General features: G+C 43.7%; 3 protein-coding genes across 7 annotated transcripts; 2 read left to right on the plus strand and 1 right to left on the minus strand.

Annotated features, from left to right (window-relative positions):
• The first annotated feature begins 489 nt into the window (after window positions 1–489).
• On the plus strand, window positions 490–14,461 carry LOC119549140 (tubulointerstitial nephritis antigen-like). Of its 2 annotated transcripts, none has more exons than XM_037856915.1 (4): window positions 490–663; window positions 12,204–12,394; window positions 12,737–13,722; window positions 13,801–14,461. In XM_037856915.1, the coding sequence occupies exons 2-4, from the start codon at window positions 12,232–12,234 to the stop codon at window positions 13,942–13,944; spliced, it is 1,293 nt and encodes a 430-aa protein (XP_037712843.1). In that variant the 5' UTR covers window positions 490–663; window positions 12,204–12,231; the 3' UTR covers window positions 13,945–14,461. The 2 variants fall into 2 exon arrangements, with proteins under 2 accessions (XP_037712843.1, XP_037712842.1); XM_037856914.1 differs by lacking the exon at window positions 490–663 and adding an exon at window positions 10,832–10,990.
• A 50-nt stretch (window positions 14,462–14,511) lies between these two features.
• Window positions 14,512–18,327, minus strand: LOC119549139 (vacuolar protein sorting-associated protein 35). 2 transcript variants are annotated; one of them, XM_037856913.1, is made up of 8 exons: window positions 18,201–18,327; window positions 17,572–17,761; window positions 16,780–17,513; window positions 16,491–16,726; window positions 16,097–16,435; window positions 15,479–16,042; window positions 15,237–15,420; window positions 14,512–15,171 (listed from the first exon to the last, which is right to left on the minus strand). In XM_037856913.1, the coding sequence occupies exons 1-8, from the start codon at window positions 18,201–18,203 to the stop codon at window positions 15,010–15,012; spliced, it is 2,412 nt and encodes an 803-aa protein (XP_037712841.1). In that variant the 5' UTR covers window positions 18,204–18,327; the 3' UTR covers window positions 14,512–15,009. The 2 variants fall into 2 exon arrangements, with proteins under 2 accessions (XP_037712841.1, XP_037712840.1); XM_037856912.1 differs by lacking the exon at window positions 18,201–18,327 and adding an exon at window positions 17,973–18,162.
• Window positions 18,328–21,580: 3,253 nt separating this feature from the next.
• LOC119550373 (transitional endoplasmic reticulum ATPase TER94) lies at window positions 21,581–26,044 on the plus strand. Of its 3 annotated transcripts, none has more exons than XM_037859021.1 (5): window positions 21,581–21,736; window positions 23,008–23,110; window positions 23,199–25,235; window positions 25,301–25,455; window positions 25,521–26,044. In XM_037859021.1, exons 1-5 carry the CDS (start codon window positions 21,720–21,722, stop codon window positions 25,612–25,614), a joined length of 2,406 nt encoding a protein of 801 aa, XP_037714949.1. In that variant the 5' UTR covers window positions 21,581–21,719; the 3' UTR covers window positions 25,615–26,044. The 3 variants fall into 3 exon arrangements, with proteins under 3 accessions (XP_037714949.1, XP_037714948.1, XP_037714947.1); XM_037859020.1 differs by lacking the exon at window positions 21,581–21,736 and adding an exon at window positions 22,755–22,945 and having other exon boundaries at window positions 25,304–25,455; XM_037859019.1 differs by lacking the exon at window positions 21,581–21,736 and adding an exon at window positions 22,757–22,945.
• The last annotated feature ends 60 nt before the right edge of the window (window positions 26,045–26,104 follow it).

Consider the following 26,104-nt stretch of genomic DNA (forward strand, 5'->3'; position numbering starts at 1 on the left):
ATTTATTTAAATATTTTTTGAAATATTTATTATTTTTAATATAAGTGTACTTTATAGCAATGGCAATATTGAAGGAAAGAAACACATAAGAAAATTTTTAAAACATATCAACAACTAAAGATGAGATCATATAGACTTGAAATGTTTCTTAATATTAAGTATTTAAGCAACATAGTTAAAAATCTCATTATCTAACTAAGCACTTCTTTAAGTAAACATGCTGGAGTTGTGTTTCGCTCGTGCCCTGTCCTTGTTTTGGGTTACTTTGAAAACACTTTGTGGTTCTTTTTTGTTTGAAAGTTCTCAAAAAATTTGCTTGTTCAACGGTTTGTGGGCTCAGCGAAAAGTGGAAGCCGTGAGGAAGGGGTTCGCAAAACGCAAATCGCTTGTCGGCAACCGCTTGTCGGCTTTTGGAGTCGTTTCCCCATTCGCAGTCCTCAGATCGCAGCCCAGTCTAACTTGGCTAACTCGGCTCAGTCTCAGTCTGGATTCCAAATCTGTCGCGACAGCAAACGCGCGTGCGGATCAGTTGAGTCTTTAAAGTTCGGACCCAATTTGACGCTAATTTCAGCTGACTTTTGGTTAGCAAACCAATAGTGCGCGAGTGTATTTTTGCATTTAAAGCCCAATTTCGTTGATTGCCACTTGAATTGTCTGTGACAGGTGAGAATTTAAAATAGATAACTAGTAAGATAAACCGAATCCAGTTCGAACTGCAACCCAAAGCAAGTGTTGAAATCGTAATTTAATGCGTGGCTTGGCGGGAAATCAATATCAGTTGGATTGTCTCCGGATTTGCGGTTACCAGGCAGATATTCGATTCGGAAAAACAACAGGTGGAACTCAATTTGACAGCTATCAGTTGGCACTTGATAATTAATCACACAAAGCAAACGGCCTGATCCCCAGTTATACCGTTAAATATTTTCTCTACTTTAGCTACTTGGCCAGTTTAAATTCTCTAGATAAAGAGCTACTTAGGTTAACCCATTTAACCCGACTTTTGCCCCTTTCGCCTGCTGGAAATTCGGGCAACAAACAGGAACATTTATCAGAAATCTGAGCAAACTTGCATTTTTCATAGGACGCACTAGAAAGTCGGGAAGATGCTTGTGCCACTTTGGGCCAAGATCGGGTCTGGCCAAAAGCGCTGGTGGCAGATCGTGGGTGCAGAGCAGATGCAGATGCCTTCACCAGATACGGATGCAAAATCTACCAGAGTCACGCTATTTAAAAAAAAAAGAAAGAAAGAAAAATCCCGACCGACACGACCGCAATCGATCATCGCAAAAGAAAGAGGTGGGTTTTCGGCGCTGAATTTGTATCTTAAGCCAAATAGACAACCTGGGGATTGCGTCTTATTTTCGATGTGCAGCTGGAATTCCTCCGGCGATGTTTACTTTTTGCATTCGGATTTGCTGCCGTCAGGGGAACATGTTATTCTAGTTCTGTGTATTTTGCTCCACTGACCGTGAACTTGAACAAATGCAATTCTAACGTAGCTTACATAAATTTTCGTATGCCCTATCCTTTGTTTCTAGTGTAACCCCTGAAAGGGGTCAAATATCGCGGCGCAAAAGGTGCTGATTCAGCTTTGATAACCACAAATCATTCTATGTAAATATAGCTGATCTCTAAGGTTAACCAGAATTTTGGACAGGAAGCGCTGCTCGAGCAATCTGTAACGTAATAGATAGATATTCGGTATTGTTCAGTATGGTTGATAATCCCATAAATTTGTCAGTTTTTCATCTTTGAGCGGGCAAAGCAAACACGCAATCCGGTCCAGTTCCGGCACCTCCCCCTCCACAGCCCCGGAATAACAAAAACAAACGGCTAACAGCCAACACACACACCTGACGAAGGTGAGTTGGTGAGCCAGGTGAGCCAGACTTATAGCTACTGGTCTTGTCCAGGTGATGTCATACTTATCTCTGTTCGCGGGATGGCTCTGCCCTAGGGTTTTGGGGATCTTGAACTGTGTAGCACATTAGCCTTAGGTCCCAAATTAATTCCTCCTCCCTGCTATACTTACGATCTTTATGTCGCCGATCCAATTTGCATTTACATAATTCTCAGAGACTTTACGACTCGTTAAGTATTTGCCACAACCCTCAGACTTATTTGATTACCTCTGCGGCATTTGCATAATCAATGATTCGAAAATCTCCGATTTGCATACCACGAAATCGAAGTCGAGAAAGTGTTAGTCGGGGCCCACTGTACAGGGGAAACGTGACGATGTCATTAGGTAAAGCGCCATTTAAATGGGTTGGCCCGGGTAACACAACACAACTCGGCTGAAAAACGCGGCAATTAAAATGTAAATTGCATCACAAGCAGTTTACATTCTGCCGTCAATTGCTCCGTCATCGTTTTGATATATGGCTCATACGCACTGTTAGCCGAATGGAGCTCGGCGGTTAAGGTTACTGCTATATAGTACAAAAATATGTTAAATGCTCACATTTATTCACTCGCAATTGACACGCTTCGGGTGTGTATCAGTGCGATCTTAGCATATTTTCGTAATTGATTCAAATGGTTATTATGGTTATTACGATTAATACTTATGACTCGCCAGGGGGCTTGCATTCCAATTGAAATAGGCACCCACACACACCCCGGCATTAAACTCTGACCTTTTGCAGGTGATGGAATGCATCTATCTATTTCATTTTAATTTACCCATTTTTTATTCGCCATTTCACGAGAAATACGATCGACGTTGTCACAGCGGTTGCCACTAGCGTCGATTTTGATTTATGGCACGTATCGACTCCCATTCAATCAGTGATTCAATGGCGCTAAATGGAAAATGCATTTAGCTATCACTCGGCTGTCAGCAGGTTGACAAATGACGTCACCACCGATTATCGTACGCTCCATTGCCACTCGAGTGCAGCGGCAAATACGGATCTGCGTGACGTCACGGCCCACCTGCACTGATAGGCCTCTTTGGCCAGGTTGTTTGGCCAAGAAACATGTGTTACCTGCTATTTGCTTTCCTACAATGTTTGTGGCCCATTAGCAGTTCACACCTCGACGAGCGCTAAAGTGGCGCCCTGCGATCGAAATCGGGGTACCCGTTGGCACTTTCAATTATGCAACCACTGCTAATTGAACTTGGCCAAAGTGAAACCCCAGTGCAGAAAGTGACAGCCAGTCAGATCGATAGATAGAGCGAATAAAGCCGTACAAGTTCATGAATAAGTAGTTAACTTCGGTAAAGTTTGCTTATCCATGAGGTACTTAATTCAGACACCCTTTGGATTGACACTTTTGGTTATCTGTAAGATACATAATTCAGACACCCTTTTGTTGGCTTAGGTACTTTTACAGTTTAAAATTTCGAAAAGTACCTACTAATTAATCAAGAAATACTAGTACTCACATTTGTTAGTAAATTCTATAAAAGATGGACAGTTCTGATGATCAGCCATACCTTCAAAAACAAAATAATGCTTGATCTTAAGTAAATGTAAATTTAAACTTGAAATAAAATATTAGAAATTATTTCAGAATTAAATTGTTATATCATTTCTGCTTACAAAAAAGTCTAAAAAACTCTCTACTTGTCTCAATCGAAAAGCGGCTTTTCTTCTCAAGCAAAAGTTACGTCAATTTTTGGGTTGCTTTAATTTTCATTTTTTTCTGTGAACAATTAATTTATGAGATATTTAGTTTAGGTACTGTTTTGTTCCATTAATTTATCATACGAGGGCAATTAATTTATGATGACATCTCGCCCATTAGCATCCCACAAAGTCTTTGGGCTAACTGCGCAAAACAATGGAATGAAAATTAACTAAACAACAATTGGGGCGACATTGTTGGATAGTTGACAAGCGTCAAAGAGGTAGACAAACAGAACTTTTGGGGTTCGGTTGGGGGCACGTCATATCTATATCCGAACTTGTATCTAAACAGCATCGCAATGATTCAGTCGCACAGCCAAATATCACTTTTTTTACCACAAAACAAAACACATTAAGCCCGATGAGCGAATGCCTTGTCATCGGCGTGCAGACATTGACACTGACTGAGTTGAGTGTCACTGACATTGGATGAGGCCGCAATAAAATCGCGTATCCACGAATCAACGAGCCCATGTACATGACTCGTATGTGTATCTACAAGATACAGATACAAATACAGCTGTATCTATCGCGCGCCAAATGATTCGCACTTGGCATTGGCAATGACTTTCTGGCCGTAACAATGGGGCAAACATCCGCGAAAGCGACAATTGTCGGGAGCACGAACATAAAGTGTTCACTTTGGGTTAAGGGGGCTCTTTCGGGCAGCTCATTAACCCATTTAACCCATGCAGGATTATGGCGGGAATTTCCCAGATCAGCATTGTAAATGCTTGTAAACTTCCGAAGACTAGTAAACGCAACGAAATAAATTTCAAAATATTTTTTATCGTACATACAGAAAATTCTGTAGACTGAATAGGAAAGGTAAAACAAATTAGAAAATACCTTTATGTGCCTCACCCTAGTTTGTATTATCTTTATTTAGCAAGAGGTTTCATATTCAAACTCATAACATTTTTGTATAAGTCAAGCATCTGTTGTTCTTACTCAATTATTTTTCTTGTAAGTCCTAAAATGTTTTTATAATTATCCAAATTCCACAAATTCATATATATTGCAATACTTGGCTTATATAAACATCCCCGTGTTTTTCTTCGAATGCAGGCAATCAAGGTGTCATTCTCTGTCGAAAAGTAAAAGTAATTGCTCGGCCACTCAAAATCTGCCATCTGTTTCAAATGAAATTTTTGGCAAGCCTCAAAACACATGGTTGTAGATGTTAGTTCACGGTTCGACCAATATTTTGCAATGCCTTGCAAATACATAGGTATTGCTGTGAGGGTAATTTCAAATAAATTCGCCTTAGGCCATAATTCGCTACCTTTTGCGGTTGATTGGCGTACTGAAGAAAGTGCCAGGAAAAGATTCGTCATGCGAATCAGGGGCCAAATCAGATTCAAGTCGGCTATGAATAGAACAGCGAGTGACACCAACGCTCCAGACAGACAAACCGCTTGTATAACATTCGGATTCGGGTTCAGATTGCGGCTCGGATATATGTAATTCCGACTGTCTGGTAACGAGCGAAGCTAAACCCAAAGCCGGGGGGCGGGGCTGCTGACGAGATCGCAGATACCAGACTTGTCCCACTGGCCTGCTCGAAGCCCATGAGACTGTAGGCGGTCGAATATGGGACACACCGTATCGAAAGCCGTACTCTCAATATAATTAAAACATTTGTCGCGATCACATATGCAAGGCAATTAATAATAAGTACGATTGAGCACATGTTAGCCATTGCAAATCCCAATTAATTGAGGGGGAGTCGAACTCCGCGACTTTGATAACGCACAATTTCGACGGAACATATTATAACAAGAATCTAAAGAATTCCATTTATAATCTCTTTTCAAATCAATGAGTACAGCTGCGTAGCCTGTGTAACATGTTTATGGCGAAAAATGTGTAATCAAAATTCCAAAATTCCGAAAAAGTTCAAAATTTTGAACCTTGGTAAATTGTTTTTTTTTTTTTACATGCTCCCAGACTTTGATCAAATGATCCCTCTTAAAAAATCGAAAAATTAAATTGTTTGTTAATGTTGGGGGTCTTTAACCTTTTTTACTATAGGAAGTCTAATTGGAAGAAAAACCATCATTAAAATTATAAACAAAAATAATGAGTAAAAATCTATTTAAGAATTTGGCACTCTTACATATATTAACAAATATTGTTTTCAAATAAACCCAACCAGAAAACAATAATATAATTAATATGTTTACCGCTTAGTAAAGCAGATGCGATCATTTGCCTATAAAGATATCCAAAATTAACGTCATTAATTCGTGGGGGAGTAAACCGCCTAGCGTGGATAATATTATATATACCCAGAAAACTATTACGACTGGTTAACCCATCACTTTGTCTATTTTGCTCACCGTTTTATGAGCCCAGCGGTTTATTTTCGTTCCCTTCGATGCAACAGTCTAGAAACTTGATGGCAAGGCATTTAGCTTAAGTGCCAACACAACCGCAGAGCGAAAATTAAACGGCAAACAAAGCGGCTGCGATAAACACAAAACTCGAGACCCATCCATAAATCAGCCCCAAGAAAAGCGCCCATTAAAATTCGTCCACTCAGCCCCAGTGGAGCTCGGCAGAGCTGTTAATATAACAGACCCCACTAACAGTGCTGCTGTGCTATCAACGAAAATTCTACCCTCGCCGGGGCCCTAAAATTCCCAACCAGTTTTAGCCCCGGCTGAGTGGAGCTACGCTCACTTCTCACGTATTATTGCGAGAGGTGACGATTGGGCACGGATCTCGCTATAATGCTTGAGGGCCTTGTTCTCCCAACCAATATGTTACGACTTACGGAACAGCCTTGAAAACATCTGATCTCGCTTTTGTCTTAAAATTAATATAGATTCTATATTATAGATTATATAACTTATACTTGGTGTGTGGATGGGTTTTGACTGAAAGGGGATGACGAATTTGGGAGATGATTGACAAACCCGCCTAATTTGGAGACCCGTTGTTTGCCGTCTGACAAGTGCGATAATTACTGATCACTGCAAATATGCCAAAAAACAGCAATAAAGTACGAGCTGTGTGGGGAGCACTCGAGTGCAATTTTTAAGAGTACCGGAGTACACCTGCCCTGCTAATAAGTCGACGGATACAGCTAAATATAGATGCTTACACACAACCACCACCTCTGAATTGCTTTCGATGAGCGAATTATTAATTATCAACAACAAGCTAAGGCAACTTTGGAGCAAAAACAAACTTGTATCTAGAGAAAAATAGCAGAAGTATCTAGCTTTATTGTTTCTAAGGCTTTTAACAAAACATAAACAGGGAAATGAGTGGTAACCGCGTTGTGCGCATTCGAGGAACAGGTGATTCCGCCAGCGACAAGATGGAATAATCTTTATCGAGGATTTCCATCTTGAAGGCCCCAAAAGAAATCAAGTGGGTGGCTGAAATGTTCTATTTTCAAATTTCCACCTAATCGCTTAGTCGGCGATTATCAGAAATATACATAAATATCATCCAGCTAGACGTGAATATTCCAAACTCATTAAACCATGACGTCGGTGTGAAGTGTTTGCAAATGTTTTAAAATTAGCCGCCTGGCCGCTTGGATTGCTTTCCAATCTCTCGTGAAATAACTCTTATAAATAGCCAAATTGCAGCGATCAGCTGATATGATATGGCGATATAATGCGTTTGGCAAGTCATGTCTAGATCAAAACCAAATGGTGGGTCGTAAACAGTAACTGCAAACAATAGAAATGCAAAATATACCATTTGAGATGGGGTGTGTTGGAGATGAAGGTGTGTGGGGTTGGGGTTGCACCCGGAAACATTGCTGAAATTAAAGCCGATCAATAAATTGGCTATCGCAGCAGCTGGTCGAGAGTCGTAATAAACCAATTGTCAAACTGTCAAATTCCAAGCACCTTTTTCTGCACTCGCATAAATAAAATACCTTGGCACACAGGCAATTCCCGCGTTTAGTATCTCTGTTGTGGCATGTTTGTTTTTCTTTTTTCCTTAATTGTTAATATAATAACTCGCTTTCAATGTCAGACGGCCGAACAAAAAGTACTTAAATTGCATAAAACAAAACAGACGCCCTGCACTCGATGCCCGACAAGTGGAGTGTAATTGAAACGAATCGACAATTTGAGATATTAAACACAAATATGCCAAAAAAAAATAGTGACCTTCACCCCTCTTACAGATCACGTTCTTTTCTTGTTTATGGCTGCCGACCAAGAAATTGTCCCAATTTATAAATGAAATTAATTCAATTCGGTCTGTGGTCACACATCCATTCGCTGTATTTCGTCATTACTTGACCAGCATTCCATCTAAAATGTAACTGATGCGAATATTGCGTGCCAAATGGAGGGACCTAGACCTTGAAGACACGAACATATCTCGAATCGATTTATTTGGAAATTCCTCGCATACCTAGACGAAATTTCTCTGTAATTGTAATCAAAACAAATACTTATGTACCCACTGCATTTCACTGGAATCATGCCGAAATAGCCGCACAATCGATCGGATCAAGGCTGCCATTTCAGCTGGTGACCCCGAGCACCAAGGAGAAAGCCCAAATTCCTGCTGCTTTATACTTCATTAATTGCTTCATCAACAAGTTCAAAATTCTCATTCGCAATTGCACATAAACAAAGACAGACCGCTAAAGAATTGAACAAATAAATACACTTTTTAATGATCAGTAAATTGTTTATGGATGGATGAAAATGCCTCGGGAACTCTCAATGAATTCTGCCAAATATTTATGCATTCTTTCATATATTTGCCTTGCAATTCATTCGACTCGGAAACGATTAACCACAGTTATTAATATCCGAAAATAGCCACATTCGCAGCCCAAACAAAATGGGCCGAAATTTCATTATATATAAACATTTACGAAAGGTAAATTCCTTTGGAATTAAGTGACAGGCAGATCTGATTAAAATTCCGTTCGCAACTTCCTAGACAATAAAGAGGCATTCATGGGGGAATCTCTCGATTTATGAGCAAAGTTTCCACTCTGGCCAACCCAACGCACAACTTATCAATTGGCGCTATGACGAAATACTATGAATCTCGGTCCCCAAATTGAACAATGTAAATCGTATCGATAACATCCGCGATAAGGAAGTTACATGTCGGGTTGTCAGGTGGGATTGGCATTGGATTGACTTGTTCTTGGACTACTTTTGCGTATCAAGAATATAAGTTTCTTCCGCTCGCTCCGACTTCAAGCACCTGAAGTCCAAGCAATACAATTTAAGAATATGAGTGATATCAGTGCTTTGGAATTCCACCAATCTAAACGGGCCCCAGTGCGTATGGCCAGAATATCAATAAAATACTTTTTGGTTCGCATAGCCACACAAGTAATGCTAATCAGGGGGCCAATTAAATAATGGCATAATTATGTTTGTATAAATACCCGCTAATTGATTGGCCACATTTAAGTCAGGCACTTGCGATGATAAGGCAGCCAGTCAAGTCGGACGTGTTTCATTCACCCGACGACACTTTAATGACTTCATTTACCTGGCCGATTGTCATCAATCCCTCACGTTGATAGCTCGCCTTAATTGCATTCCAAACGCTATGAATTTAGTCACAGCGGAACAGTTGTCGTGCTGTCATCGGTTAGCTTTCGGTATTACTGAAAATTAGATAAGAAATATTCAGGGGCTACTCATGCCGTTTTAATGTCAGGGTAAGTGCAATGCAAGTGCATTGCCAACCTGGCTACCCATTCACATTGCCAATTGTCTAATCGGGCATTCTTTTGCGATCTTATCTTATCCAAAACTTGGAGATTGGTGGTAGGTGTGCAGGAGGAAAGGAAAGGCAAAGAGCCCTACTTTTGACTTGACCATTGGGCGACACATTCGCTCCACTCTCCATCAATCTCTATAGGGGCCTTTGTCCGCTTTCGGCCACAGATTGTAATTTGGCCGGCAGCTATTGGACAGAAATCGCTCATAAAACCGAAGTTTAATGTCATGCAAATCGCGTCGGGCGACAGGGCGACTTAATGTCGTCTGATGGCTTTATTTCACACATCTTGGCCTGATTTATACCCCATTCAGAGGCGGAGACATGCTTTTTAATTAGATCTCTTAATGCTTTTGGCTTATTTTTGTCTTTCCCCGTTAGCCCAGCCTATAGAGAAGTAATTTATGATTCACTCTATCGTTCCCAATATTAGGAGGTAATAAAAAGGGAAGTGCTTACACTGTGAATCATGAATGAAACACTACTTCCGCTTACCGTCAAGCATTCCATTCGAGTTTTTCCTGTTAGGAGGGACTCATCGATTGGTAAATACTACAAAGGTTGACGGCATACTTTATTTATTTTCCTTTGGCGTAATGAAAATGGGATCATCCCGCACGATGACGATTACCAGTTAACTGGGATGATGCGGTCTATAGGCTATTGCAAGTGCTCTTAATGATTATTACTCGTATGCAAAGAGCAGAAGTCCCAGATCGAAGTTAAGTGAAATGGCAGACAGATTGGCGATGATCGCATCCCCAAAACAAATATAAGAGCACTGCGATAAAAAAACTCTCAAATGGCATTTAACCAGATATATTTTAAAATCTCTGCAGAGATAGCTTGATATTATAGATAGCACTCCAATTTCACACTGCCTTGGCCATAAAGTGGCATACCTAACTTAATTTAATTTTGTTTGATTGTTGCCTGAAGGCCTTGAACTCAAATTGGGTCCAATTATCACCTATGTATCTTATCAATTTTTGAGAACAGATAAGAGTAAACAAAAACAAACTTAAAAACTAATATTAACTGCGTACAATCAAATTCGCCCAGGAATTTGCGCATGAAAGTGGTTTTTAATGATCTCTGACCTTATAGGTGGGCTGCCTACCAAACCAACCGCCCACATACTTTCCCACAGCCACTGTCTTTGCTTTTATATCGCCGCCGTTCGGGTTTGCCAAATTCGGGCAAACATTTTGCCCCCCAAAATACCTTGGGATGCGCTCTGTTGGCCCATCAGATACAAGTGACGTATACGCCCCAGTGGCAGTAACAGCAGGACGGCTCTCTCTATAGCTCTCGCTCTACCTTCGCTCGGTAGACCTCCTACGCCATGTGGTATATGTGCTATATAGCACCCGAGATCGGGCGCTGAGCAGCGCTGCCAGCAGCAACAATAACAGAAGCCGCAGCAGCAGCAACCTTATGTGGTGGCCCATAATTCTAACTGAATTCAGTCAGCAAGCAGCCGCGATCGGAGTAGGAACAGCGCGATAAGGAAATCGAAATATATTTTACTATAAGACCATAAGACCAAAAGACGAAACTCTTTCAATTATTGGCCATAAAGTGCGGGCATTCCACTACGAATTGTGCAAACTTTTCAAAATGTTAGTATTGCGTACGGTTACTGGAAAAGTAAACGGTTCTGAAGACTTTTTGTTTACCACGCTGACTGCTGTGTCAGCAAAACCGAGATTGTTTGGAGTTCAATTTAAGGCCCGGAATTTGGCATATCTCTGCCTCTACCAGGAATAAACATCGGTGTTTGTGTTAGGGCAGTCAAAATGTGTCAATAATCTTTGCTTTGTAGTCCTCTTGGTTTTTACTGGCTTCTAATTATAGAACCCCTCGTCACGGCCCCAACTACAATACAATTTCATTATTTTCTGTTTCCTTTTCACGACACAACTTTTTTTGCCAATTGACTGGACAATTAATTACCAACACGAACTTTCAAATTTATTATCACTAAATTAAAAACGGGTTCACCATTAGCGAACAATCGATGAAAAATATTCGAATAATAAGCCCTGGGGTGGGGAGAATGTTTGAACACCTTCGAGACTTTTGTGTTTGGCCACAACCACTCGTGATTCAGAAGATATCTAAATTTATATGTGTGCTATGTCTTTTAATTGAATACACATTGTTATTGTGGCACTCTCGGCGAAAAAAATGCTGAGCCAGCAGGCGAAACAGGAAAACCTATTTGCAATTTGCATTTATTTATGAAACTTCTTGGGCTCTTCGCTTCGTGTTCTCGGCCATAAACAAGTTTAATCTTCGTCTCTGTCTCCAGAACTATTTGCCGAAAAATAAATATTTTATAGCACCAAAACAACATGAAAGAATGGGGCGCTTCGGAGAGTGATTTTTCGGATTTTTCGATTAATGTGCGCAAATTTGAATTCGCTGCCGAATCAAAGAAACCCAAACGGACCGGAAAAAGTGGGGGAAAAGAAACGTTTTTGTTTAAACCGCGGGCTGAGCTTCGTGGATCGGCAAACCAGCTGGCGTCATCAGAATATATATAGCGGAGCTAACTGTTAACTGTTTGATTTCTGATTTCTGATGAGGAGCTGCCCGCATCCAAAAGATACCAATTAATAATCCCAGCTAGACCGAACGGGTTTCTCATCTCCTGACTAAGTTTCAGACAGCGTTGCACGGGTCGTATGCGCGATATGAGGAGTTTCGTGTCTTCTTGATTGTTGACAAATTGCAAACCGTTTATCTGTCTGTTGTTTCAAGCGATAAGATAGTAATTATTTTAGATTTATGTGCATACATAATAAAAATTCCGTACTTTCCCCGCTTTAGTTGCAGATTAGAATACGTTCGAGGAGCCATGACCATCAAGTGCGCCCACCTGGTGGGCCTTTTGGCCCTGCTAACGGGCGTGGCCAGCGCCTTCGATCCCACCCTGAAGCGGGACTTTCCGGGACCCTACTGCGCCCTGCGCAACACCTGCTGTACGGATCGGCACGACGGCTGCTCGCTGCCCATCTCCAGTAAGTATAGTTCCATGAGATCCATAGAGAAAAGAGAAAAATCATCCAACAACTTAACTTGTCTTACTAAAACTTAATTTTTGAACATAATTTTATAGTTAGAACCGTCATATCCTTTAGTCTAAATTAAAGTTTAACAAACAAATGACACATTTTATACAACAATATATATTTATACCTTTTAAAATAATTAGAAAAATATTTTTACTTGCACAATTTTTTTTTTTGAATAGGTACATATTTTTGCAAATTAACAATTTTTTACAAATCCAAAGCGGAAATTATTTAAAGAAACTATGTAAATGTTCCTAAAGTGATCTCATTTTCTAACTCTTTCTGCAGCCACTCTCTGCTACTGCGATGAGTTCTGTGAACGCGACGATTCCAGCGACTGCTGTCCCGACTACCGCTCCTTCTGCCTCCGGCAGCCCGACCCGATAATCTCCTGCGAGCACAAGGGCGTCTACTTCAGCAAGTTCAACAGCACGTGGGACAACTGCAACGAGTGCCGCTGCCTGGAGGGCGGGCGAGTGAAGTGCGACGAGGATCTGTGCCTCACCGACGACGACATCATCAACGGCGTGAACTCCATCCACAGACTCGGATGGTCTGCCCGCAAGTACGATCAATGGTGGGGTCGCAAGTACTCCGAGGGTCTGAAACTGCGCCTGGGCACCAAGGAGCCCACGTATCGCGTGAAGGCTATGACGCGACTAAAGAACCCCACCAACGGGCTGCCCAGTTCCTTCAACGCTTTGGACAAGTGGTCCAGCTTCATCTCGGAAGTGCCCGACCAGGGTTGGTGCGGTGCATCCTGGGTGCTGTCGACCACCTCTGTGGCCAGCGATCGCTTCGCCATCCAGAGCAAGGGCAAGGAGAATGTGCAGCTGTCCGCCCAGAACATCCTCTCCTGCACGCGCCGCCAGCAGGGCTGCGAGGGCGGTCATCTGGACGCCGCCTGGCGCTACCTGCACAAGAAGGGTGTGGTCGACGAGGCCTGCTATCCTTACACCCAGCAACGCGACACCTGCAAGATCCGTCACAACAGTCACTCTCTGAGGGCCAACGGTTGCAGTCCCGTGGACAATGTGGATCGCGACACCTTCTATACGGTGGGACCGGCCTACAGCTTGAGCCGCGAGGCCGACATCATGGCGGAGATCTATCGCTCCGGTCCCGTGCAGGCCACCATGCGGGTTAACAGGGACTTCTTCGCGTACTCGGGAGGCGTCTACCGCCAGACGGCGGCCAACCGCAGAGCTCCCACTGGATTCCACTCGGTAAAGCTGGTTGGCTGGGGAGAGGAGCACAATGGTGATAAGTACTGGGTGAGTAGTGCAAGAGATTTGTGGACTTACCTACCAGAATCCTGTATGACATTGACCTCCTTTTCCTTCTCCAAACAGATCGCAGCCAACTCGTGGGGTCCTTGGTGGGGAGAGCGCGGCTACTTCCGCATCCTGCGTGGCTCCAACGAGTGCGGCATCGAGGAGTACGTGCTGGCCTCCTGGCCCTTCGTCTACAACTACTACAACGTGAAGTCGGCCTAAGGGCCAACGCCTCGCACCGAGCAATCTCGAGCTATGCAGAAACGAAAACAAATTTATCTCATGCTTCAAAATTTTCCATTTGCTGTACGGCACTCAAAGTGAATTAGGCGCTTCTATCTGTAATGTTTATGCTTAGAACCTAGTGACTAAAAATATTAGCTTTAAGTTGCGCGAACGCACCAAGTTAACTGCCCGCAGTACCAGGCCTGTCCCTAACCACTTTTCTCACCCACTAACTGGTCTCGAAGCAACACGAAACTGCCACTTAACCACCGCTCCATCCCCCCAAATACTGCCACACGAACCAGAGGAACCAAAAGGAAGACGAACATCTAACACCCTTGTAGCGCATGTGATCGATGGAAGGACGAATATTGGATCGGCAAAGAGTCTGTAGGATATGTACGAGTGCGAACTCATCGTGTATTGTAAATGGAAGCTAAGTTAACTGATTGATAGACCGATGCAAGTTAGTCGGCTTATATATTTTTAATAAACGAATTACTTTACATGTTTATCGATGACGAGTTTTGATTCACTTAAGTCCAGGCCACACATCCAGGCGAATTGTTTGCGAAAACAGTTTGGTCTTAACTTTATTTGTAATACATATTTATACGTAGCGCGTGGCGATTCATGAACCAATTCGATAATGGTATGTAAGATTGTATAATTTTTGTTTAACAATATTTTCACATTATTTTTTAGGGTAGAGTAGGGTAGGGGGGTTAAATAGTAAAGTAAAAATCCTGTTGGTGTTATTTACGCATAGCTATCATACTAAATAAATCGGGGAAATAATCAAGAATGTTTTTACTTTGCACTTACGATTACGATCGAAATCAAATTGACAAAACAAAAGTTGGTCGAAGGCCCACAACTTTCCTAACCATGGAATTTCATATCTCTCACAAGCAATTTGGATACGCTCGCAGAGCTTCGGTTTATCTGAACGGTCTACGAGCAAGCTGATAACTAGCAATATAAAAACGTGCCTGGCCGGTCGACCTGCAGGCTCTCAGCTCTTGGTTGCTTGCTGGGGGTGTCCGAAGTGGGTGGGCCGGGCTAATTGAGAGTGATGCCCGCAAAAGAGACCTCCAACGTCGAGTCATTGGATTCCATGCGACTGCGTATGTGCGCCAGTGTGTTCTTGTAATGGCTCTCGATCTGTTTGGTCTCCTCGCTGGGCTCCAAGTTGGGCAGCTCCTCGTTTACCTTGGCGATTAGCTGTAACAATACAATTCATTCAAGTTAAAGCTGTTTTTCGATTTTTTGCAGTGAATTTTGGTTACCTGGTTAAGCATGGCCACAGTGATGAGCGAGTTGCCGCGTTCAAAGTAAAAGAGATAGTGATTCAGCAGTTCCACATACAGTTGTACCTGCACGCCGGTATCCAAGCACTGCGAGGCAATGCGAGCGCCCTTCTTCAGGCAGTCCAATGTTCGTTTCTCATCTCGCATCTCCTCGCCATTTTGCCTAGAAAGGGTTAACATTTTTAAAAAATAATTTATCAAGAGCGCGCAAGCACACTTACTTTCCACTCCAGAAGAGCGCCGCACAGGCCACAACTCCTCGACATTGGTCCGGCTTTTTCAGCAATTTCGAAGCGGCCAGCGCACAGTTCGTCCTCAGCGGCTCAGCGTTCTCCTCGCCAAAGCAGGACATCTGCTCGAAGGTGGACATAATAAGCGTAATGGCTGCAAGCTGAGCCTTCGAGTCGGAAATCTCGTCTTCGTAGAGGGAAAAGGCCTGGGTCATGAACTCGTATGCCACCGTTTCGTGATTCGTATAGCCGATCTCCCCAATAACCAGGGCACCCTGCAGATATAGACGCAAAGCGAGATCGGCGAGATCGGCCTTGGCCAGCGCACTGATCGTGCTATGGCAGTACTGCACTATCTTCTGGCACTTCTTGTCCCAGTTCTCATCCTGCTCGGCGATCGCCTTGTATTTGAAGGCTAGTTGGTAGGCGGCGAAGACGAGAGGAGGTAGAACATGCTTGAGCCGTTGTCCGCCACCGTTTCCCAGATGCTTGCGGGCAGTTTGTAGCATTTTGTACTGCATGTCGGGTTCGGCGGACCGCATCAGGTGAATGAATCTTAAGAACAGAAATCAGTAAGAAAGGGATTTAGTTAAAGGTAATCTCACATACCGTGCCACAACCCCTTGCTCTTCTGCAAACTCCTCAGCATCCGGACTGGTGTTTCCTGCTGCCGCTGCACTTTCCTTGTTCGTGTCATCGTCCTTGATCAGCGGCGTGATGATGGTCAGCAGACTATCCGCCTGATCAGCCGTGGGAACGGTAGTTTCGTTGTCAAGAATATTCATAACCAAATACAGCGCCAGCGATTTGCGGGAGGTGTAGTCAAACTTTTCGAGCAGTGGGCAGAAGTTGTGCAGTTGGATGATGGTCAAGGCGTTGTTGTAAAAGTCGATGCAGATGCGCAGGAGGCGGGATAGCTCCTGGTTCACTGACAGCAAATGCGAGATGCTGCAAATAAAAAGCATTTAGCAACCATTGTGGTCTCGTTAAGAGATCAACATACTTGTTCATGTTCATGCGCTGAAGAATTTGTGCGGTTGTTCCCAGCACCTTGTCCACATAGTCAACGCGATCGGGATACACCTTCTGAGCCAGGCTTAGCAGTGCAACCTGCAGCGAAATGGTATCCTCCAAAGGCATGTCCATTCGGGTTTGCACAATATTGGCCACTTGGACACTGAATACTTCGAACAGCTCCACCTCGGCGGGTATGATGGCATCAATGGCATTGCCACTAGTCTAAAAGGGAATGGTTTTAGGCATTGAAAACATGAAATGCTTGCGAGGATTACCTTGCCACTTCGCTGGTTATAGGCAGCCAGTCGCTCGATCAGCGATATTATGATGTTCTTCACGTTCACACCGGTCTCCAGTTGGGCACAGGATTTCAGGAAAGGATCGAGAGTCTGCAGGTGGAACTCGTCGGGGAACACCTGGATTATGCACTCCATGAGGTATTCCTGAGCAATGGCATCCCGACAACTGACCACCTGCTCCAGAATGCCCGGCAGAATGAGCCGCTGGTAGGTCTCCAGAGTGGCCGACTCCAGTTGCGACAATCGCACCAGGTTAGTGCCCACCAGGATCTTCAGCTCCTCGCGCTCCTTCTCGCGCCGCGTCTTCTCGCTAGAGTGTCCCTGGTGCTGCATGCGCACCCACAGCTTGTTCATCTCGGCGAAGTTGGTCAGCACAAAGTCGATGGCATCGTACACATTTCCCTCGTGCTCATTCTCCGCCACCATTACGTCGGGCAGGATGTTGCGGGTGCACTGCAGCAGGTAGTTGCGCAGGAAGAGGCCCCTCAGTGGGTGCTGGACACCGCGACACATCTCAACCAGATCCTTAAGAATACTGCGCTTTAGCGTGGAGTCGTTCTTGATGTACACAATGCCCACGGTGATGAGGAGATAAAGCCGTGGAACAATGGTGTGCGAGTACTGGACCAGTTCGTAGAGATCTGTCTTCTTGTCGCTCTTCTCGCTGAGGTACAGCTCCAGGTGGCACAGCTCGTTGGTGACGGCCATGTCTGAAGGCAGATCAATACGTTAAGGTCTGGAGAATCGCATCTACTTCATATTACTCACACAACTCGTAGTAGCTCTTGGGGGACAGCAGAGAGGTTCTCAGCTCACTCAGCATGGTGCTTGCGCACTTCAGCGAGTCCAGCATGCGCTCCTTGTCCAGGAAGTGGTTCATGTGGAAGGCCTGCTTCCTCGCCGCTCCAATGGCCTCGGCGAGCAGCTTCTCCTGGTCATCCAAACCATTCGGCATGGTCTGAAAGGAGACATGGCAGACGATATTACTGGCTGGGGCGTACATGAACCGATTTGGAGCACAAAACAAACACACTGCTCGAGATAAGCACGCTTGGTTTACTCCGGATCAAGTCCGGAAGCAGAGCAGGAGGATGACCAGAGTTGAAGATAAGAGGCTTAGAGATTACACACATCCTAGATTCGCAATCTGGGAGTTTTGGAGTATTTACCCGGGCGTTGGCGGCACTGGGCACTTGGCCGCCGTACGAGGACGAGCTCCAGGGGTACATGGATGTGGGACTTGGACCGGGGGGCGTTGCTTCTCACCACGGGCGGCCCCTTTTGACGTCGACAGGGGCGCAGTAAGCGGTTCTTGCACTCGGCTCTCCGCCAATTTGCACTCCCAATTCGCGAGTTCCGGCTTCTGGCGACTACAAGGCGGACTTGGACGCACTTACCATTGCTTCAGCGTAGGGGCGGATCGAAATTAGCCAATTATTCTCAAAATATCTGGATTTTCGGCGATTTGCATCTGTGTGTGGAATAGAGATGCAAAGACATCGATATAACCATCGATAGCGTCGATGCTTTTAAAAACGTCAATACATCGATGTATTTTTCCAGCATCGATGTTTTTTTTTTGCAATATTTTGAGTATTTTTTTTTGGAGTATTGGAGTGTAATTTTGGTATATTTAACATTTACTGTTCAATAAATCTATATTCTTAGAGGTCAGCAAAGTCAGCTCCCTTGCGCAGTGCGTTTCAAAATACATGTTTATTCTAAAGTTCAGCAAAACAATCATTTTATTACCTTTTGGAGGAATTTAAAAAAAATTTTAAATAATTAAAAAGTGTTCGTTGCCAGCGATATTTGGATGTTTTTGAATATAGAGCTTGTGTGACCGCCTCACAGAAATAAAAATTACCAATTTAATTTCAAAATATATTGAATCGATGTTTTTGGATTTTTCGCTCATCCTTTTTAGGAAATCAATGCATGGACCAGTCTGGTCACCTTAATAAAATGTTCATTTCGCTAAGGCGAAAAATATACTTATTGTGCGATGGTCGTTATCCTGAGCGGTCTCTAATTTTGCATACGCAATTGAACTCCTTTTAAGGAAACTATCATTTAACACTAAGCTTATACTTTTTTTTTAATTTGTTTTATTTCTATTATAAATTGTATACAATTGGATCGAAGAGAATAGCCATTTCCTTGCCTTATTTATTAAACAGAGGCGATTTGTTTTTAGTTGTATGTTTACGTATTGCCTCATATTATTGAATTTTTTCCTTCAATTTTTGGGCTTTGTACCCACAAGGGAGCTAATTCCTTTTCTGTGGAGGTTTCATTTGTATTCAACACTGATATGCGGTGTCCGCCACTAGCTCTAGTTTTCCATGATAATGGGATCGTCTTGAGTAAAAGTCCCAAACAATCTTTTTTTCCATCACCTACAGATACGATTAAAATCCAAAAAAACGGATGTTTGCCGACATTTTTAATTATAGGGCCTACATAATTGGACCTATATTTAATAGGAAGAAACACTTTCTTAATACAAGACGATATTTCTGTCTTTGACGTCCAAGTTGAATTCCCAAGTTTTTCATTATTTCTATGATCCAAAACTGCTCTTAAATGGTCGACATATCGAGATTAGGTATCTAATCTAATCTAACTAATCGTAACTATGAATACTCCAGAATATATATATATATATATATTATAATTATTTTCGGCAAGCTGAGTTTTGAATATCAGAAGATACACATCCATAAGCCCCGTGAAATTACTCACACAAATGAAAGACAAAAGCTCATTGTATTGTAAGTGGAAGTAATTTTTTTCTTGAAATCTCTTGTCCGCTGTATGCAATTATTTTTTTTTAAAGTAATTTCATGAGTATATTTTATTTATTTTGTTTTATTGTCTACTCTCATATGTTGTCAGATTTAAAACAAGTCAGGCATAACCGGTCAGCGCCCATTTTTTTTTATCATTTTGAAAAAGTATAAATGGGGTTTGGTTCTGATTATTAAGAAGAGGCAAGTTTTTCGATTATCTTTTAAAAATTGATTGAGACTTCTCTCCGTTCTCATTTCCAATTTGTCTATTATTCCTTCACACACATTTGGAAATTATTATTCCTAGTTTCCAACCATCCTATTGGTGGACCTCCCGCGATAGTTTAAAAAGCCACGGCTGACACTTCAGACCTCTTTCGTTTCATTCCGAAGAAATGCACCTTATTTACGCGCGGAGCTCCTAGTGCGTATGGACTTTTTATGGGAGCTGTGATGATGGCAAGAAATAGAAGAAATTTGCCAGAGATGTTCCTTAATTCATATGGAGAAAAAACCGTCCACTTGACTTCCCTCTTTTCTTTATTATATATATATAAAATGTCGGCCGCAAGCCAAGGAAACAACGAAAAAATACATAGTAGGTTTCAAATAGAAGGCTTGGAACCTCGGAATTGGTATAAATACGATATTCAAACACGTAAACAGTCACTTTTACAAAGATACAAAATTTTTTTATTGATCGCCTTGCGTCCTTCAATTTTCATGGGTATGAGTTATATACTTTCCGATCTGGTAGCAGCAACCTCATCATTCTCTTTAACCTCAATCTGCGTCTTCTATTCTGATGACTAAGCGCCTTTGAGTGACTGACTTTTTGAGTTGAACAGCACGAATCCGTTGGGAATTTATGAAAAATTTTAAAATATTAAAAGAGTATTCGCTGTATTCAGCGATATTTCGATGCTTTTGTGACCCCCTCACAGAAATATATTATTAATTCCTTATATTATCAAGACTGATTTTGAAGTGAAGTGGGGGAATGGAAGAAGGGCAAGGAGCTAGAACTAGATTTTTTTTTTTTTTTATTTGATTCGTTTTTATTTACATCTGCCCAGGGGGCAATAAATTAAATGTTTTGACAAAAATTGAGTGTTAGTTAACGAAAAGTTTATGTGGTGAGGAGTACTTGTACAAATAGGTGCGGGTGGTTACATGTGTATGTGTGTGATTTGGTAATTACATCATTTACTAATCAGGGGACCCTGAAGGGCAGCTCCGTGGGGTGCCATCTTTTTAAGCGCCGAGGTTGCTCTTCCAGCACTTTGGAAGCGAGTGGGTTTGCGTGGGCTTCTAGTTTGTCCAGGTGCCTTTTGCTGTGGGAAGCTTTAGGTCTCTCTTAATCGTGGTGTTTCGCACATAGAAAGGCGCATTTAATATTTGTCGCAGAATTCTATTTTCGGCTCTTTCAAGTTTCTTTATGTTTGTGCTAGCTGCAGTGCCCCATAACTCGCTAGAACTAGATGAAGACTTATTTGCGCATCGATTAGTTAGGTGTCCTTAACTATTTAAATTTGCCTATGCTTGGGCACTGTTTGGCAGAGGCAAATTGTCCGCTTTTTTTTTGAAAAATGTTTGCGACCTCCTCTTTTTTATTCTCTTAATTTTTTTATTATCCATTCCCGTTCTTCTCTGTTCATACACTTTTATAAAGCTAAATGATGCAATATTTTTGAGTCAAGCCGCCATGTGTTCTTCCTCTTCATGAAATGTTAAGATGCAACGTTTTCTAACAGAAATGTTAAGATTTAACGTTTTCTAACAGAAATGTAAAGATTTTTCTAACATTTCTGTTAGTTTTTGATACATCTTAACAGTGCTGTTAGATTTTGATACGTATTAACATTTCTGTTAGATTTTGATTTAGTTAGCGGAGTTACAAACCACACCAAGGCGGCCACATAGCTGGAAAACATCGATAGTTGCAGCCACAATCGATGTTTCGAAAAGCGAATCGATGAGTATCTAAGGACTCCCACCTCCAATCTGTTTCTGCTGCCTCATCTTTGAATTTGACTAAAAGTGCCGATTTCCAGCTCAACGAATAGTCCGAGTAGCGCCGAATTCTACGATTAAGTTAAAAAGTTCAACCTCAACTAGTTTACCATGGCAGACTCCAAGGGGTAAGTGAACTGGGCGCCCAAAAAGACGCCGACCAGGGCGCTCCAAGTCGAAATTCGCCAATTTCGCGCAGTCATTGAGTTGAAAAAATACGCAAGGGCCACATCGCAGACACATTATTGTGCCATTGTTAAAGGCTTTCTTCGATTTCCGCGAAACTCTGCCGCTTAGCGCGAATTTTCCGCTGCCCGGTCGCAAAATGTTGCGAAACTAGGCCAAAGCTGAAAACTTGAGAGAGAAAAAAAAAACGCCAGCGAAAATCGCCATTTGCAGTCTGTTGTTGTTGTTGTTGGTGTTACTGCCCTTGTAGTTGTTGTTGCCGCATGAAAACCTTACGATATTTCTTTGTTGTCCCGAATTCTTATTTGTCCTTTATCGAAGGATATATTTTTAGCGGGGGAGGGAACGGAGTTGTAATTTCTATCCATTACCATTGGATATAAAAATAAAAGTGGATAAATGACAACAGTTTTGGATACTAGAAGGTCCGTAATACCGAAAACTCTATTTTCCGGAAGCAACATTAAATTAGCTTAATTAGCCAAGCTCATTTTTTGTTTGCCCTCTAAAATTGCATTCCTTCTAGAAAAGTCTATAATTTTTGTATGCCCTGTTCCGCCGTTTATTTATTTAAATGCCAAATAAAAGTTATAAAAACAAAAGCTGGTGTATCTCCGAAAATATTCCTTTTAGATTAAAAAAGGTTAGGGTGCAATATATTACATTTATTTTTAGAAATGTTTTTCTTTTATCAAAACAAATGGCGCCAAAAGAATTGGCATCAAACACAGGAAATACAAACTTACTTCTCTTGATAAAACCATACAAATATTTAGATATACAAATTATTAGATGTATGTGATGAATTGTATAATTAAATACCCTACACATTTTAGAAAAGAAAACAAATATTCCATATCAAATCAAAACTTATAACTCCATTTTCTAAATTCACCATCACGTCGGCTGAGAAAATTAAATCGCCAAGTCGAGTTGTCCGAAAGTTTAGTTCCGTTCGGCGTTGCTCAGGAAAGCAGTTTCCATAAATTTAAACAAGACTCAGGGGAATCCCAGCAAAACGAAAAAAAACGCATCATGTCCGGCAGCAACAGCGACAAGATGGATCAGGATGGGGATCCCAGGGACTTTGTCAGGGGTTATCACAGTGAACAGGACGAGAAGATGAAGCCAAAGTCCTCGTTCGATAAGCGGTTGTGGCTACATATCACTGCCCAGGAAAATAAGTCTAACGCGATTCCTCTTTCACCCACAGTGAAGATCTGGCAACAGCGATCCTGAAGCGCAAGGACCGCCCCAACCGTTTGATTGTGGAGGAGGCGCAGAATGATGACAACTCTGTGGTGTCGCTGTCGCAGGTAAGATTCACCCTCAACCTCCCGAAGGCCACGTCATCGCTTGCCTTACTCACATGGCTTGGTCGCTCTTCTACTTTTCCGCTTGCAGGCGAAAATGGACGAGCTGCAGCTCTTCCGCGGCGACACCGTGATCCTCAAGGGCAAGCGCCGCAAGGAGACGGTCTGCATCGTGCTCTCGGACGACACCTGCCCCGACGAGAAGATCCGCATGAACCGCGTGGTGCGTAACAACCTGTGCGTCCATCTCTCAGATGTGGTTTCGGTGCAGTCCTGCCCGGACGTCAAGTACGGCAAGCGTGTTCGCATCCTGCCCATCGACGACACCACCGAGGGCGTCACTGGCAACCTGTTCGAGATCTATCTGAAGCCTTACTTCCTGGAGGCCTACCGGCCCATCCACATGGGCGACAACTTTATCGTGCGCGCCGCCATGCGTCCCATTGAGTTCAAAGTGGTGCTGACCGATCCGGAGCCCTACTGTATCGTGGCCCCCGAAACGGTGATCTTCTGCGATGGCGATCCGATTAAGCGCGAGGAGGAAGAGGAGTCTCTAAATGCCGTTGGCTACGACGACATCGGCGGCTGCCGCAAGCAGCTGGCCCAGATCAAGGAGATGGTGGAGCTGCCTTTGCGCCATCCGTCGCTCTTCAAGGCCATTGGTGTGAAGCCACCGCGTGGCATCCTTATGTACGGTCCTCCTGGTACCGGCAAGACCCTGATTGCCAGGGCCGTGGCCAATGAGACCGGAGCATTCTTCTTCCTGATCAACGGACCGGAGATCATGTCCAAGCTGGCCGGAGAGTCTGAGTCCAATCTGCGCAAGGCGTTCGAGGAGGCTGAGAAGAACTCGCCGGCCATCATCTTCATCGATGAGATCGACGCCATCGCCCCGAAGCGTGACAAGACCCACGGCGAGGTGGAGCGCCGCATCGTGTCGCAGCTGCTGACCCTGATGGACGGCATGAAGAAGAGCTCCCATCTGATCGTTATGGCGGCCACCAACAGGCCCAACTCCATTGACCCGGCTCTGCGTCGCTTCGGACGTTTCGATCGAGAGATTGACATTGGCATTCCGGACGCCACTGGCCGCCTGGAGGTGCTGCGCATTCACACCAAGAACATGAAGCTGCACGACGATGTCGACTTGGAGCAGATTGCCGCCGAGACCCACGGACATGTGGGCGCTGATTTGGCTTCGCTGTGCTCGGAGGCTGCCCTGCAGCAAATCCGTGAGAAGATGGACCTCATCGACTTGGAGGATGACAAGATCGATGCCGAGGTGCTGGCTTCGCTGGCCGTCACCATGGAGAACTTCCGTTACGCCATGACCAAGTCCAGTCCATCGGCGCTGCGCGAGACGGTGGTGGAAGTGCCCAACACCACCTGGACGGACATCGGAGGCCTCGAGAGCGTGAAGAAGGAACTGCAAGAGCTGGTGCAGTACCCAGTGGAGCACCCGGACAAGTTCTTGAAGTTCGGCATGCAGCCCAGTCGCGGTGTCCTCTTCTACGGACCCCCCGGTTGCGGTAAGACGCTGCTGGCCAAGGCCATTGCCAACGAGTGCCAGGCCAACTTCATCTCGGTCAAGGGTCCCGAGCTGCTGACCATGTGGTTCGGCGAGTCCGAGGCCAATGTGCGCGACATCTTCGACAAGGCTCGCTCGGCGGCTCCTTGTGTGCTCTTCTTCGACGAGCTGGACTCGATCGCCAAGGCCCGTGGTGGCAATGTGGGCGATGCTGGCGGCGCCGCCGACCGTGTTATCAACCAGATTCTGACCGAAATGGACGGCATGGGAGCCAAGAAGAACGTCTTCATCATCGGAGCCACCAATCGTCCTGACATCATCGATCCGGCCATCCTGCGTCCGGGCCGTCTGGATCAGTTGATCTATATTCCGCTGCCCGACGACAAGTCGCGCGAGGCCATCCTCAAGGCCAACTTGCGCAAGTCGCCGCTGGCCAAGGAGGTGGATCTCACCTACATCGCCAAGGTGACGCAGGGCTTCTCCGGTGCCGATCTGACCGAGATCTGCCAGCGGGCTTGCAAGCTGGCCATCCGACAGGCCATCGAGGCTGAGATCCGTCGCGAGAAGGAGCGCGCCGAGAACCAGAATTCGGCGATGGACGTAAGTCATCTTGTTTAGCTCGCAAAAAAAGAATATCTATTTTTGACTATCTTCCCATGTACCAGATGGACGAAGACGATCCAGTGCCGGAAATTACTAGCGCCCACTTCGAGGAGGCTATGAAGTTTGCTCGTCGTTCGGTGTCCGATAATGACATCAGGAAATACGAGATGTTTGCCCAGACTTTGCAGCAGTCCCGTGGTTTCGGACAGAACTTCAGGTGAGTTATAAAAATAATTATAATTCAGGCAACGACTTCTTATTGAACGTTATATGGCCTTTCAGATTCCCCGGTCAAACCGGCAACACCTCAGGATCTGGCAACAACTTGCCAGTTAACTCGCCGGGCGACAACGGTGACGATGATCTTTACAGTTAGATTTCTAGTTTTACACTGCAAAAACAAAACCACAAAAAATGAAACTTTTTAAATGAATTTTTCCCCGTAAAACCGAGCAAGCATACAAATCACATTCGCATCCTGGAGGCGGTTAACTACAGCAACCATTGGCTAAGACATTCAGCCGACAGCGAAATCAGATAACATACCGATACAATAATCACTTTTTTTGATACCATCCTTGGTCTGGGCCACGGGTTCCCGTGGAGCAGGATACTATTCTAATTTGGACTAGGGCATGCCTGATCCGGAACCATTTTAATTGGCGACCCAATCCGCGCCTCACACTAATCATTCGTGCATTGTCGGTAGAGTGGCTCCGATATATGAGTTTCTATAAACATAATTATAAACGATACACATACACACATACATTTAAAGATAAATACATATATTAAACACCGTAAAATTATAAGTGTATTTGGAGCTACGTTTTTAAGTGAATAAAATTATAAATTCAATAAAATCA

This window comes from Drosophila subpulchrella, chromosome 2R (genome assembly GCF_014743375.2).
Source record: "Drosophila subpulchrella strain 33 F10 #4 breed RU33 chromosome 2R, RU_Dsub_v1.1 Primary Assembly, whole genome shotgun sequence".
In the NCBI taxonomy this organism is placed as follows: domain Eukaryota; kingdom Metazoa; phylum Arthropoda; class Insecta; order Diptera; family Drosophilidae; genus Drosophila; species Drosophila subpulchrella.